Below are 15,248 nucleotides of genomic sequence, written 5' to 3'. Positions count from 1 at the left end.
GACCCCCCCCCCCCCCCCAAAAAAAAATCAATCACCAAAAACAATAAACATATGTCATTAGCAATATGGTGTTGCCAACTAGGGGATTACTGTAAGGCAAAGCCTTGGAAGGGAGATGTTACAGAAGCTGCTCATGAAACACGGTACATTTAACGAGAAGCCTATTTCCTGAACCTCATCAAGACATCATTGTGGAAAATGAGGTAACCCAAAACATCATTGAACAGCTGGTGATTTGCTACTAATGACATAGTATTATAATCTCAGATAAGGTGGCCTCAAGCCATCCCAGAAGTACATTTGCTCAAGTATAACAATTGCAACATCTCTTACCTCTCCATTTTCCACAATAGCCATAGAGCTCATCTGTCCACAAGCAATGCCAATAACAACCTTATTCTGTAGGCAGCTAGTAACTCTTCTTGGAATAGGCTGATTGGCAGTAGAGCCAGAACCAACTTGTCCAGAATTATTGTATCCCCAAGCGTACACCTATGAAAAAACATGCATGTAGTTACCAACTACTATGGGCTTCTACACTGGAAGAAGGCAAACATAACTGAAAAAAGGGAAGGTTCCTCCATGCATTTATCACATATCAGGTTTACTGTGACATCACATGTAAATCACACCTAAAACTATAAATACAGAACCGAAGACAAAACCTTTTTTTTAGTTTTGGAAAGAGGAAAGCTGCCCATACATTGGTAGATTTTTGTACAAACGAACAATCATGAGAAAAATCACATCAGGACATTGGATAATGCCATTAAAGGCTTGAGAAATGTATTTTGAAATTGCGTTTGATTGTATCATTTAAACATGAGTTGATCCTTTTCATCGATGCGGTAGAAGTTGATGCGGTAGAAGTTGATGATCAATTTGACACTATTAAAATTATCGAATGACCATTCCGAAAACAACTTTTTACAAACAACATTCTACTGGTGTATGGTCAGCTTAAGCGAGGGCTATTACCCCGGTCAGCTTTTTGTGCCATCTGTGTCCCATTGGGGAGATTTCCCTTCACTTCCTATCCCTAAAAAATCAATCACCAAAAACAATAAACATATGTCATTAGCAATATGGTGTTGCCAACTAGGGGATTACTGTAAGGCAAAGCCTTGGAAGGGAGATGTTACAGAAGCTGCTCATGAAACACGGTACATTTAACGAGAAGCCTATTTCCTGAACCTCATCAAGACATCATTGTGGAAAATGAGGTAACCCAAAACATCATTGAACAGCTGGTGATTTGCTACTAATGACATAGTATTATAATCTCAGATAAGGTGGCCTCAAGCCATCCCAGAAGTACATTTGCTCAAGTATAACAATTGCAACATCTCTTACCTCTCCATTTTCCACAATAGCCATAGAGCTCATCTGTCCACAAGCAATGCCAATAACAACCTTATTCTGTAGGCAGCTAGTAACTCTTCTTGGAATAGGCTGATTGGCAGTAGAGCCAGAACCAACTTGTCCAGAATTATTGTATCCCCAAGCGTACACCTATGAAAAAACATGCATGTAGTTACCAACTACTATGGGCTTCTACACTGGAAGAAGGCAAACATAACTGAAAAAAGGGAAGGTTCCTCCATGCATTTATCACATATCAGGTTTACTGTGACATCACATGTAAATCACACCTAAAACTATAAATACAGAACCGAAGACAAAACCTTTTTTTTAGTTTTGGAAAGAGGAAAGCTGCCCATACATTGGTAGATTTTTGTACAAACGAACAATCATGAGAAAAATCACATCAGGACATTGGATAATGCCATTAAAGGCTTGAGAAATGTATTTTGAAATTGCGTTTGATTGTATCATTTAAACATGAGTTGATCCTTTTCATCGATGCGGTAGAAGTTGATGCGGTAGAAGTTGATGATCAATTTGACACTATTAAAATTATCGAATGACCATTCCGAAAACAACTTTTTACAAACAACATTCTACTGGTGTATGGTCAGCTTAAGCGAGGGCTATTACCCCGGTCAGCTTTTTGTGCCATCTGTGTCCCATTGGGGAGATTTCCCTTCACTTCCTATCCCACAACAGGAAGTGGAAGAAAATCCCTCCAAAGAGAGGGAAAAAATAAATAAAATAAAATAAAAAAAAAATCGCTGGTTTTCAGCAGGGTCACCAGAACTAGTGTGCCCATTGGAAGATTTGCCATTTTTTTCTGTTCTGATGACAACCCAAAATTTTGAATTTTCTTTCACTTCTAGTGATAACTGCCACCAGGACAAATAATGAGGGTGAATCGCTCTAACAGGGAGACAGACAGCAATAAAAACCTGATGTGTTCTAATTCCTCTCCACTCTATCCAGCACAAAAAAAAAAAATTGGGCTTCAGTTGCACTTTAATACAATTATATTTTGGTATTGGTTAGCTTAGGGCTCATGCACACAGGCACAAATACAAGCGTATTGGCATACAGAATAAAATACACCTGTATTGCGGCGCGCAGGAACCCCAGCTGCGGCATTTGTGCATAGAAAGTTATAAACAGGAGATGTAAATGCTGGTAACTGCAGCTTTCAATAAATTAATACCCTCTAACAGGAAATGTTCAGGCATTTCCTGTTAGAGGGTGATAACTGTCCAACCGCTGTTCTCCTGCACTGTAACCCTGTAACGTGGGTTTCCAATGGATTTCAACACACTTTATACAGGCATGGACCACTACCACCATCAAGAAATGTAAGCCATTTACTTTCTGGGGTGTATGAAGACAGAAAGTGGCTGCAGGACATCAGTAGCACTGAGGTGCAACAAAGGATGACAAAAAAGGTAAGAAGCAAGTATTTTATTTAACCCCTTCGTGACGGGAGACGTACACTGTACGTCCCACCATAAAGGGACCAAATGACTCGTCAAGTACACTGTACGTGACGAGTTATTTGCTGCACTAGAAGGCTGGTAACCGCTGAGAATCAGCGGTTATCATTCATTAATGGATGCCTCGGTATAGAGGCATCCATTAATGAAAGGGTTAACCTTTTCAGACACCCGATACCTGAAGATCGGGTGTCTAAGAGTCAAAGCAGAGCCGGCATGTTTGCCGGCTTTGCCGGCATTCGGACAGCTCGTATAGATCGAGAGATATCTCTCTCAAGCTATACTGGCTTTTTTTTTCTCTTTCACTTTCAGGAATAGACACATAATGTATCTATTCCTGAAAAGAAGAATGTTTCAGTTTTCTAATCGTTGTTGGAACAATCAGAAAACTAGTGACAGCTGAATCATGAACTGCTGCAGGATCAGTGTCACTAACTTATTATCCGCTGTTCTGAAGTTTGAAGCAGCCTGATAATAACCAAAAATGTATTTATCAAGCAGTAATAATGAGATTAATTCACAATGACTGCTTGATATAATTAAATAAAATAACATTTTTAAGTTTAAAAAAAATTGTAAAAAGTGTAAAAAAAATAAAAGGACAAATAAATGTATTTATTGCATTTTTTTTTTTTTTTTTAACTGTGCTGGTTTTGTAAAAAAATACTACAAATCAAAACTGGGAAAAAAGTTTTTTGTTTACGTTTTTTTCCTCTTTTTTATATTTTATTTGTCCTAAGTGAGGCGTTAGACACACATGTGATATAAATATGTAGCCCTATCTTTCCTCTAAAAAACAATATATGTGTGGGTGCGCTTTTTAAGAAAGTATATTACTGACGTGGAAAAATCACACAGCAAAAATGTCAAAAATGTGTCAGCCATTTACGAACAGAAACTAAAAACAAGCTCAGTCATGAAGGGGTTAAAAAATATCACTCGTTTTTGATACCCTGCTCTTCAATATAATTAGACTTTCATTATAAAGAAAAGTAAATTATATACAGTTAGGGTTTACAACTACTTTAACAAGAGTAAGAGTCCTGCAGGCAGAATTCTTACAGTGAACGGTGTATGTGAACCTTTATAAATACCGCAGTTCATAAAACACAAATACAAGCAGTCCCCGGGTTACATACAAGATAGGGATTGTAGGTTTCTACTTAAGTTGAATTGGTATGCAAGTCGGAACAGGTACATTTTTTAAGTGTAACTCCAGCCCAAAAAATCCAGCCATAATATAAAGTGTGTGATGAACGTAAAGCTTATTCGGTAAAGACTATAAAAGGAACAAAGCGGTAAGAGCAATAACCCATTGTAACCAACCAGAATCTATTTTCCTGAAGCCAGACCACTGAATGAAGATTGTAAATGGTCGCTCTAAGCAGTGCACTTTGTGATTTGCTCCTTACACTGTTTTACTGAGTAAGTCTGCAAGTGTTATGAAGCACTTGGTAAGAACTCCCTATAGACATTCATGTGTACAAGGCCTAAGACTTACGTCACTGATATTTGCTTACCTCTCCATCAGACGTAGTAACCATTGAATGGTGTGAGCCACAAGCCACACTTACAACTTTCTTATTTACTAAGTTATTTGAGACTTGGGATGGAGTTAACGCTTGATTTATGGATCCATTGCCCAGCTGGCTGTAGGCATTATGACCCCAGGTATATACTTCTCCATCTGCAGAAACAAAAGAGTAGAAGCTTATTATCTATCTTTACAAGGTGTAAGATTATTATAAAGTTTAGAACTAGTATTACCCCAGCCATATAAAACTTCAGTCCAAAACAATTCTAGTGAAGGTAAAATGACAATTCCACATCTGAGACCCCACTGAGCAATAACAGAGGGATCACAAACCAATTCTCCAGGAAATCCACTCTTACTGTACGTGATCATTTCCATAAAATAACTGAAACCCAGCTAGTCCAATCATAAGGGCTAAAATTCAGAATTAGAAAAAAGAAAAAGAAACAGGGATAAACAGATGCAGTCCTTGAGGACATAATACAAGCCAGGAACTTGAGACAGGCATAATTTTCTTAACTAATTCTCTGCTATCTGCTAGTTAAACAATTCATGATACTGTGCATTCATGCTCTAAGGCTGGGTTCACACCTAGGCATATTGAATATGCGCGATTCGCGGTAAAAAAAAACGCGCAACAAACGCCCGTTTCCGTGGGCTACTTGGCTGTATCCCGATGGAAACGCGAGACCAAAACGCCCCAAAGAAGTACATGTACTTCTTTGGGCGTAGGCCGTTTTGTATCGCGTTCCGACGGGCAGAAATACGGCAAGGTGTGAACCAGACCCATTGAATACAATGGGATTTAGATGTTTGAGCGTTTTGTAGAGCGTTCGTCGAGCGTTGAACGCGCTACAAAACGTTCAAGTGTGAACCAGGCCTAAAGCCTTGGTTCTCAACTGGTGGTTCCTGACCCCGTATTCAGTAGGTCTCTGCATGCCTTCCACTTGTTTCCTGCATGCTCCTCAGCCTCCCCCTAACGCAGCACTGTCAGTTCCTGCGCCAAGCAGCCATTCAGAATATGCTGCCAAGCGCCACGTGTCAGCTCGAGGCGAGATAGGATGGGGCTATGGCCACGAGGGAGCTCCATCCATACGTGCATTGCTTACACCTCCCTCATGCGTCCTGTAGAGGTGCCTGGACCAGAGTGACGTCACATTCTGGCTCCCGGCACCTCTACAGGGCGCGCAAGGGAGCTCTACAAGCAATGAACATATGGATGGAGCTCCGTCACAGCCCATACTGGACCCCAGGCTGAGGATCCACTCCAGTTCTTGTAAGGTAGGGAGGCTTGGTGGACCTTAAAAATTTGTGTGTGTATTAGAATATCTGGCAGTGTGTGAGATTGTGTATGTATGTCAGTGGTTTTGAGGGCCCGTTCACACTAGTACAGTGCATTAATCACACAGTCCTGCCCGATTAACGCACTGTACCACGCTTTCTGGTGTGAGATGTTGCATTGCCATTCATTTGAATGGTACCCCAAATGCACCTCCCACCCACAGTTTGATTGCCCACACTAGAACGAGCGGTACAGCAATGCCGTGAGTTCTATTGCAGTGCGACTTGGGTCGCAACTTAATGACCAAGGACCAATGTGGGTCCCGAGGTTACACAGGTTGAGAACAACTGCTCTAAATAGTTCATCTATATCTGGCAAAGTTCTTTCACTAGGAAAAGCCATTAAATAAATTGTACTATTTGTACACCACACATATGACAATGCTGTAACTTTTTATATTCTTTACCCATCTGAAGATAACTAGATATGTTCTTAGAGTTATAGAAAAGTCTTCCCAGTCAGCCAGAAGTAGACCTGTGCTTTGTCCATTCCAGGGCAAGGCAACACGTTTGGTTGACTGCCACCCTCCCCTTTGCTCCCACACTGCCCTGTTAGAATGGCAGGAGAGCAACACCTGGTACTACCAGGTATAAGTGAACATGTGACCCACCGCCTTTCCTCTAATGTGACAGTACAGGTGAATGGTAACTGGGCGCTTAGGTATCCGATGTTTATGGGGGCAGGAACATCAGACCTACCCTGCAACTTGGACTGTACAGCCTTCCTCCCTACTCACCAAGTTGCTGAACAGAGTGGTAGGTGAGTGAAAGGAAGATGAATATGTGCAGCTGGGGAAAGCGGCACTTAAGAGGACCTGTTGTCTTGCCCTACGTGGGCAAAACACAGATTCACTTTAACGCTTAACTGCAGGATTAAGAAAAATTAAAAACCCATTGTCGTGTCTCCCCAGAATCACTTCCTTCTCCTCCTGCCACTGCTCTCCTGGGTTGCATGACACACAGCATCATTATATGAGCCCAGGAAGTCATGGATACTCCCTCTGCAAGTGAATCATCACACTGGACCGCCTACCACCAGAGGGAAGAAGAGGAAGAGAAATGACCAGCTAAAAAAGGCAGCTGTTAAAAAAAAGGTATATATTATGACATTTTTTTTAAAACAGAAATCGGTTAGGCTAGAGTAGGGCTTTAAACCGATTGGGTAATCAGAAGGGCACACAGAGGAGGCTTTACTGAATAATAGTTTTATTTTGCTAGATTCTGCTGACCCTAACCTCTGGGCTAAGCCCTGCTCAACTATACTGTGTCTGTCTAATTAGTTCACTTCAGTGGCCCTTTAAGTGCACTTTTACTTATCAGGCAGATGTGTTGGTTCAGAAGCCATAGAACCCAAGTCCTAGTAGCACAGTGAAATACATTAGGGGCACACAGAGGAATGTAATAAAAGTAATATTGAGCACTTAGCGAAGATAGACAGGACAATTACTTTCAAAAGCTTACAATAGCTAACAGTTTCAAATCATCAGCACTCAGGCTTGTGAAACCAAAGCCAGTGTCCCCCTCTTATAGGTAGCTTTACAGAGGAAAAAAGCTAGCACGTAGGATTTGTAGCAGATGCAATACATCAGGTCAGCCAGTCCTTTAAACAAGTTTATTTTTGTTCTACGTACCAGAAGTAACAATGACTACATGTGGCCCACTTCCACAGCTGAGGCTGACTATCTTCTTTCCGGAGAGCATATGAAGACCTCTTGGTTCAATTGTACTCTGAGCATCTCCGGTCCCTAGACAGCCACTGCTGTTTGTCCCCATCACAAATACCTGCAAAACACACAACTGTAAATGTATTTCATACCAGCAAACATGAATCTGAGACAAATCCTGCCATAAATAACATTTCTTAATGAAAGGCATCCACAAGACACTCATTTTGTCCATCTCGGCGACTAACAAAAAAAAAAAACAAACACACTGGTCAGCAGGCTGTAAAAGAGAAATACAGCCTTCCAAAAAGGCTAGTTGCCTGGCTGTCATTGCTGGATTCAGTTCTTTTTGAGTCACTGACCAGGAACAAGAACAGAGATAAGGAAATACATTTCTCGGACTTGCAATAATTGCATTCTTATCCTTGGGTCAATAACTTAAACTAATGAGGTCAGAGAAGGCCAGCAAACTAGCATTTTTAGGAGGCAGCAAGCAATGCCAAATGGCATATTTCTCACATGTGAAGTGCACTTTATCTGCAACATTCACATTTTCCAAATATATAAAAAAACTAAGGTTGTACTATAAAGAAACTATAGCAGTTTTGGGTAAACTTTATTTAATTTCTTTCAAAGTTAACAAGGTTTTAGCCTGAAGATTTATACTATTTTTTTATTATTTATATGAAGTATTTAAATTACAAATAAATATTTTATACCGGGTGCGCCCATAGCAGGTGCAGAACAAGATTCGTTTATCTCAACAATGCAGAAAGGAATCGGATCAGTTTTGTTCCAGTTAGTCCCAAATCAGCTTTGAATAAATAAAAAGAATGTATGGCAAGTACACAAATCATTATTTCACTATATTTTTTGGCACTATTCAACATTTTATTTATTATGCTTATCCGTTAAAGGTCTCCCTTAGGGCTCGTTTCCACCAGCCGGTGCGCTCAGGACTGTGCAATGTGCGCACGGGCTGGTGGAAACAAGCCCTTAGGGTGGCCATAGATGGGGACGTAGCTGAGAAATGTAAAAGCCACAGGTCACCAATCAATGAGAGACACAGGTTTTAAACATGTACATACAGTTACCTCATCATTTTTGGTGATATATAAGACCTCATTTCCAGAACCAAACACACAAGCCTGTTGGATGGATTTCAGATCCTCTTGAGGGCAAAGTGCAAAAATTGGCCATTTTCCCACATCTACCATTGTCAGTATGGATGGAATCTAGAACTTTTCTGAATAGACAAGAATGAGGTTACAAACAGGATAACATTCAATCTCAGTGCTTATATTCTCAATCCAGTCCTCCATTTAATTGACTTAAAATGTATATCCACTCATTACTTACCGCAACCATTGGGAGATTTCACCATTCAGAGAAACCAGACAGTGCATCTCTCCTTGGTTGCTATCATTTACCACATTGGGCAAATTGCAAATTCATCTACACATTATCAAATAAGCTCAGTCGTTTACAAATGCAACCAACCAAGTAGAGGATTACTATACGTAAAGTGCATTATTCTTCATCTTGAAGACTCAGGGGGGAATTTATCAAGACTGGAGCAGAAGGAATCTGGAGCAGTTGCCCATGGCAACCAATCAGCATCTCTCTTTAATTTGTTCAGTTAGGATTTGAAAATGAAAGAGAAGCTGATTGGTTGTTGTGCACAGCTGCTCCAGATTCTGTTTGCTCTAGTCTTGATAAATCCCCCTCAGTGTGTTTTTGGAATTATAAAAAGGTAAAGAGGAACTGAACTGTTAAAGCTGTGCCCAAAAAGGCAGGCGGGGCAAGGTCTAGTCTTTTCATAATCGATTAATTGGCCAATTATTTTTTTCGATTAATCGAATTAAAAGAAAAATTAAATAAATGCCACCCTTAAATTTAAAATAAAATACAAACTTAGTGTTACAAACATATTTTACTTCAGAATAAAACTGCATGCACAATTTTTTGCAATCCCATGCATTCCAGTGTGGGCAATCACACTGTGGGTGGGAGGCGCGTTTGAGGTGCCATTGAAATAAATGGCACTGCAACGCACCTCCTGCACCAAGATAGTATAACATTACAAGAGGACCTGGATAGACTAGTGGAGTGGGCAACTTTATGGCAGATGAGGTTTAATGTTGATAAATGCAAAGTTATGCACTTTGGGATAAAAAAACAAGCAAATGGGTTATACAATAATGGGTATGCCGCTAGGGAAGTCTGAATTGGAGAAAGATTTAAGGGTCATTGTAGACCATAAACTCAATAATAGATTACAATGCCAGGTTTCGGTAAGCAAAGCTAGTAGAGTCCTGTCCTGCATCAAGAAGGGAATGTTTTGCAGGGATAAGTCTATAATTTTGCCACTTTACACATCACTGGTTCGGCCTCACCTGGAGTATGCGGTGCAGTTTTGGGCACCGGTACACAGAAAGGATGTCCTTGAACTGGAGAAAGTCCAGCGAAGGGCGACCAAACTCATCAAAGGGATGGAGGACCAGAGCTATGAGACACGGTTACTAAATTTAAATATGTTCCCGCTGGAACTAAGGAGATTAAGGGGGGACATGATTTTCATGTACAAAATGTTCTATAGTCATAGCGACATTAGCAACAAACTCTTTACGACTAATTACATAACAAAGACTAGAGGACACCACCTAAAACTGGTAGAAAAAAAATTCAAACACAAGGGGCGGAGGGGGTTCTTCTCAGTTCGCGCGGTTAGGGTCTGGAACTCGCTGCCTCAAGCAGTAATTTCAGCTAATAGTGTGGAATCATTCAAGAAGCTTTTGGACGATTTCCTGAGAAACGGTAATATACAGGGGTACAAGTACTCCTAATAACGAGATGACTCAGGGATCTATACACACACACACACAATAGGTTGGACTTGATGGACATGTGTCTTTATTCAACCTCAAATACTATGTAACTATGTAACCAAAAATGACTTTTTTTTCCAAATGTTATTTTTTTTTTTTAAATAATTGTATTGTAAACATATGGCACTTGAATAGCTTCAGTCAGGGAATGACAGCTGCCAGTGGCAATATTCCGCAGACGGCAGCTAAAAGTAAATACAGCAAGTAGTGGGCGGGTGCAATAGCCAGTCTGCTATTGGCCATTTCAAATTGCAATAAGCCAAAAGTAGGATGGTTGCTTGCAGTGCCCTCTACCCAGCATGGAGGAGAGAGTAGGGAATCCAAACAACTAGCCGATAATGAGAATAGTTGACAACTATTCTCATTATTGATTAGTTGGTTGCAGCCCCACTAGTCACCAGTACTGCCTGTGCGCTCACCACAGCTGATCGTTTCCCTAGGACTAACTGACCTTGTATTGTTCTGCGCCTCCGCTGCAACTCTGAGTATTGGTGATTTGATAACTGGTGGATGAATATTCAACAAGCAGCAGGAGAGATGGTGCAAGGATCTACACAATAAATGAAGCAGAAACAGGCAGATGCTTGAACTGCAGGTTCTCAAATACAGCTTCCTTTCCAGCAAAGAGAACATTGAACAGCACAGGAGTAAAATTACAAAATATCGCTCCAAGTCTTGTGAGATTAGGGGGTTCATTTATAAAAGTTCCTACACTCGCCAGTGCCATGCGAGCGGCACCCGCCTGGAACATTTATAAATAAATCTCTATCTGATCAGCTCCCGTGCTTCTGACAGATAGAGATTTATTTGTAAAAGTTCCGGGCGGGTGCCGCTCGCATGGCACTGGCGAGTGTAGGAACTTTTATAAATGAACCCCCTAATCTCACAAGACTTGGAGCGATATTTTGTAATTTTACTCCTGTGCGGTTCAATTACCCTACTGATACAGTATACACCTATAAGGCTCAAGACACAGGGGTGCTTAGGCCCAGGAAGTACGCTGCTATTTTACATGAGCAAATCAAGACAAAAAGGTAGATTTTTTTTTAGGGAAAGCAAATCTTTATTCCTTTGAATTCAGGTCCACTTTTAGTTTATTTTTCTATCCCTTTTAGTGGTAATTAAAAACATTTCCAACATACAATTCTTTATGCAAGACTCTCATGGCAGCCTCGTCTTTATATACGGTCTCATCTACCAGCAGGGACAGGAAGTTTAAATGTAACTGAATTTTTAAGTCTATGTATACTGTATGTAGCCTATATTGAAAAAAGTTGTGATTATCTTTTATCTATCTTTTCTTTATGTGTTCTCTAGGTTGTATCCCAATGTATTACACACTGTGTTCAGTAGCGGTTTTGTACAAGCAGTCAGTAAAATTGGTGTATTAGTAATTGGAACAAATCGTTGGTGCCTGTTTAGAGTGAAAACCTGTCACTATACCACCAAATTGGTGTTTCCACGGTTAAGAAGATTAGGAAGAATAGTGGGCAAAAACCAGAATTGAAGGACCTGAACCATTGAACATTAAGGGTCTGTTCACACCAATGTGTTGCGCTATCGCACATGCTTCCTTGCGATAAGTGTATACGTTTCAGCAGCAAAGTGCACTAGATGCGCTGCGTTATCATTCAAAATCAATAGCACCCCAGCACACCTGCCTAGGGGCATGCATTTTTGGCCAGCACAATGCTCAGCAGCACATTAACATGCCCTGTGTCCCTAGGCAGATGTGTTAAAATGCTAAAATTCAGTGTTGGGTTTCGGACAGTAATTACCAATTTAAAGATGAAGTGTTGCCATACTTTGTACAGGCAGGTTACGAACAAGATGGGGAATGTAGGTTCGTTCTGAAGTTGAATTTGTATGCAAGTTGGAACAGGTACATTTTTAGGTGTAACTACAGCCAAAAAAAACATTTTTTCGTTTTGGATAGCATAGGGAAGGGTCACGTTTGTTTCGCTGTCTGTGCCCTTGTTCAGAACTAGCACTTGTTTTCGGCATTGTTACAGTCAAACAAGTTGACAAGGAAAACAAATAAAAGTGTTTAGCACACTGTACAGTACATACAGGGTTGTGACAGGGGTAATGACAGTCAGAGCCAACTTCCTGTTCAGTACCAGACCCGGAAGAAGAGGCGGGGCACTAACTAACAACTTCCTGCAGGAGGTACAGTACTGTACAGTAATACAATCCAGACCCACTACTCGTCTGCCATCGTCGGCACGAGCACCGTTACTAGTGGAACGGACCTCAGTTCGTAAGCACGGGTTGTACGTAAGTCGAGCGTTCATAAGTCGGGGACTGCCTGTATATGCAGTCATAACCGTGGACACTCTTACTCTTGAAAGAAATTGCCTGTTATGGTCACAGATGCTCCAGTTCTGTCAGGCATCAATGACTTGTCCTCTTTGGACTCCTGACGAGTTGCCATTTTACCGACTGTACTAACCGCTGCAGAACACAATGTTAAATACACCAGCATGCAACCTAGAGAGCATAGACAAACAAGGTAAAAGTGAATTCCAACTTTTTTCTTTTTCTTTATTTGTAGCCTACACAAATAAAATTAGGCCTATAATAATGGTGTCCACCCCGTACATGACACCAGGGAACACAGATTGGCTGTATGACACTGAGCATTACACAATACAGTCAGAAGTGTGCAGAAACTCATTAGGTCAATGAACACTTCAAATTGTCACAGCGGGGAGAAGAAGCAGAAGAACTAGAAGTAGAGACAGGATCCCCCATAAAGAGTTCCTCTTTAAGAGTGATGCACATAATTAAACATATAGAACTCATTACAACCCCAAACTTATCTCTAACGTATGCAAAGGACAGGGATGAGCAACCTATACCCCTCAATTTAAAAACTACAGTTCCCAGCATGCCTTGCCATACTCTGACACTCCCACTGCAAATTCATAAGTGTTATATGTTCTAAAGATTTAGAAATACTATTAATAACATTTCTGAAACTCAGTGACTTCCTGCCTTCTCTGGGGATCAACTTCCTCAGGAAGAGAAGTGGGATAGAGGCAGACAAGCCAAACCTATCCTCCTGAGGCTAAATATATCAATCCTAGCCACTTTTATGGAGGAGGAAAAGTTACTGTAATGTCACTTTTTCGTACCCTGGAGAAAAACACAACCTAGAGGAAGTGTGGAGTTATAGGAGTTCTATGACATAGTAGGAACACTCTCTCTATGCATCACACCTGTGTCATGTGCCATTTCAGTGCTGCTCACCCTACCCATCATGTGTTACATTTTGTTTTGGCTGCTTCTAATTACCCTCCTCTCTCCTATGTGACTGTGTCTCTGCAGCCACTCATTGTTACCCCCTTTTCCTCTGCAACAATGCTCCCCTTCTGTTTCTGTATGTTGCTAGCAGATCATGGCTGTGTTCTCCTATTGACATTAAAGCAGAACTCCAGGAATGTGTTTTTTTAGTGCACCAATTTTGTGAATGGTATTCTGTAAATAGTTCTGAGAATTGTGAATGGGCAAGGGAAGAGGAGAGGACAAACAACACTATACTGTATAGTGAAAACTATACTTCCTAGCATAAATAACCTTATAGTACAATGTTTCCTACAGCTAACCTCCAGGTATGAATTAGTTTGCATACTTACATTAGTCCAGCTGGGCCCATTGTAAGTATGCATATGCCATACCTGATCGGCAGCAAGGGATCCTATAAAGCACTATAGTAGCTGGAGATACTACAATACTGGCTGCCATCTTCCAGGTCCTGTAGGGTGCTGAGTGGCTTTCCCTCTGCTCTGAAAACAAAGAGAGAGTCACTTGCTCAGCACAGCCACCATTGAGAGAATGCCTAGTATTTATGTCATTGAATACAAGGCGTTTTCTGATTAGACAAGTGGTGGGGACATCATGATCTGCCCCTGATCCAATCAGAGATCGCCTTGTATTCATTGCTAAAAATGCTAGATATCGTCTGAATGGCTGCTGTGTTGAGCGAGGAACACCCTGAGGGGAATTGATCAAAACTGGAGCAGACAGACTCTGGGGCAGTTGCGCATGGCAATCAGTCAGCATCAAACCTTAAAGTGACATTAACCCCTTAGTGACGGGAGACGTACACTGTACGTCCCGCCACAAAGGGACCAGTGTACGTGACGAGTTATTTGCTGCATTAGAGGGCTGGTAACCACTGAGAATCAGCGGTTACCACTCATACAGGCCTTGTTCACACCAAATGCAGACCAGATCCGGTCAGGTTTCTGCACACGCAGTTTAGTGGGTTGTGCCGCGCTTTAGACGCGTTTAGGGCCGGTTTTGGTAAAAAAAATTAAAAATTTAAGTTTAACATGGCCTTTCAGGCACTTGCATGCGTTTTTGCATTTTGGATGCGTTTTTGATGCGTTCCAGACCAGATCCAGAGCAGGTAAAATAGGGCTTGCCGCATTTTTTTCATCCGGTCTGGATCCGCACGCTGCGATGTGAACTGGAGGTCAAAATAGGAATACATTGGACGCAGTTTTGATCCGGTCTGCACCTGCTCTGGTCCGGATCTGCTCCGCGCTTGGTGTGCCTCAGTATAGAGGCATTCATTAATGAAAGGGTTAACCTTTTTCAGACACCTGATACCTGGCATTCTGACAGCTCGTATCTCTCTCGGATTGTATACTGGCTTTTTTTTTCTATTACTTTCAGGGATACATAATGTATCTATTCCTGAAGGAAGAATGTTTCAGTTTTCTGATCATTGTTGGAACGTTCAGAAAACCTTAGTGACAGCTGAATCCTGAACTGCTGCAGGATCAGTGTCACTAACTTATTATTGGCTATTCTGAAGTTTGAAACAGCCTGATAATAACCAAAAATGTATTAATTTATTAAGCAGTAATAGTTAGATTAATTCACAATGACTGCTTGATATAATGAAATAAATAAAAATGTTAAAAGTTTTAAAAAAATAGTGAAAAGTGTAAAAAAAAAA

The 15,248-nt window shown here is 40.9% G+C and overlaps 1 protein-coding gene across 3 annotated transcripts in view; it reads right to left on the bottom strand.

Annotated features, from left to right (window-relative positions):
* Window positions 1-15,248, bottom strand: part of RCBTB2 (RCC1 and BTB domain containing protein 2) — a 56,759-nt gene that overhangs the window by 32,709 nt on the left and 8,802 nt on the right. For 2 of the 3 annotated variants that reach the window (XM_018563241.1, XM_018563239.1), the window contains exons 3-6: window positions 8,486-8,632; window positions 7,359-7,509; window positions 4,373-4,539; window positions 1,355-1,512 (exon numbers count right to left, since the gene is read on the bottom strand). In XM_018563241.1, coding sequence (XP_018418743.1) covers window positions 1,355-1,512; window positions 4,373-4,539; window positions 7,359-7,509; window positions 8,486-8,608 — 599 coding nt within the window. In that variant the 5' untranslated portion in view covers window positions 8,609-8,632. Of the gene's footprint in view, window positions 1-1,354; window positions 1,513-4,372; window positions 4,540-7,358; window positions 7,510-8,485; window positions 8,638-15,248 lie in introns of all 3 variants that reach the window. The other variant, XM_018563240.1, reaches the window with a different exon arrangement.

This window comes from Nanorana parkeri, unplaced genomic scaffold, assembly GCF_000935625.1.
Source record: "Nanorana parkeri isolate BGI_ZX_2015 unplaced genomic scaffold, ASM93562v1 scaffold644, whole genome shotgun sequence".
Classification (NCBI taxonomy): Eukaryota; Metazoa; Chordata; class Amphibia; order Anura; family Dicroglossidae; genus Nanorana; species Nanorana parkeri.
This window is presented reverse-complemented; position numbering and strand designations above follow the sequence as displayed.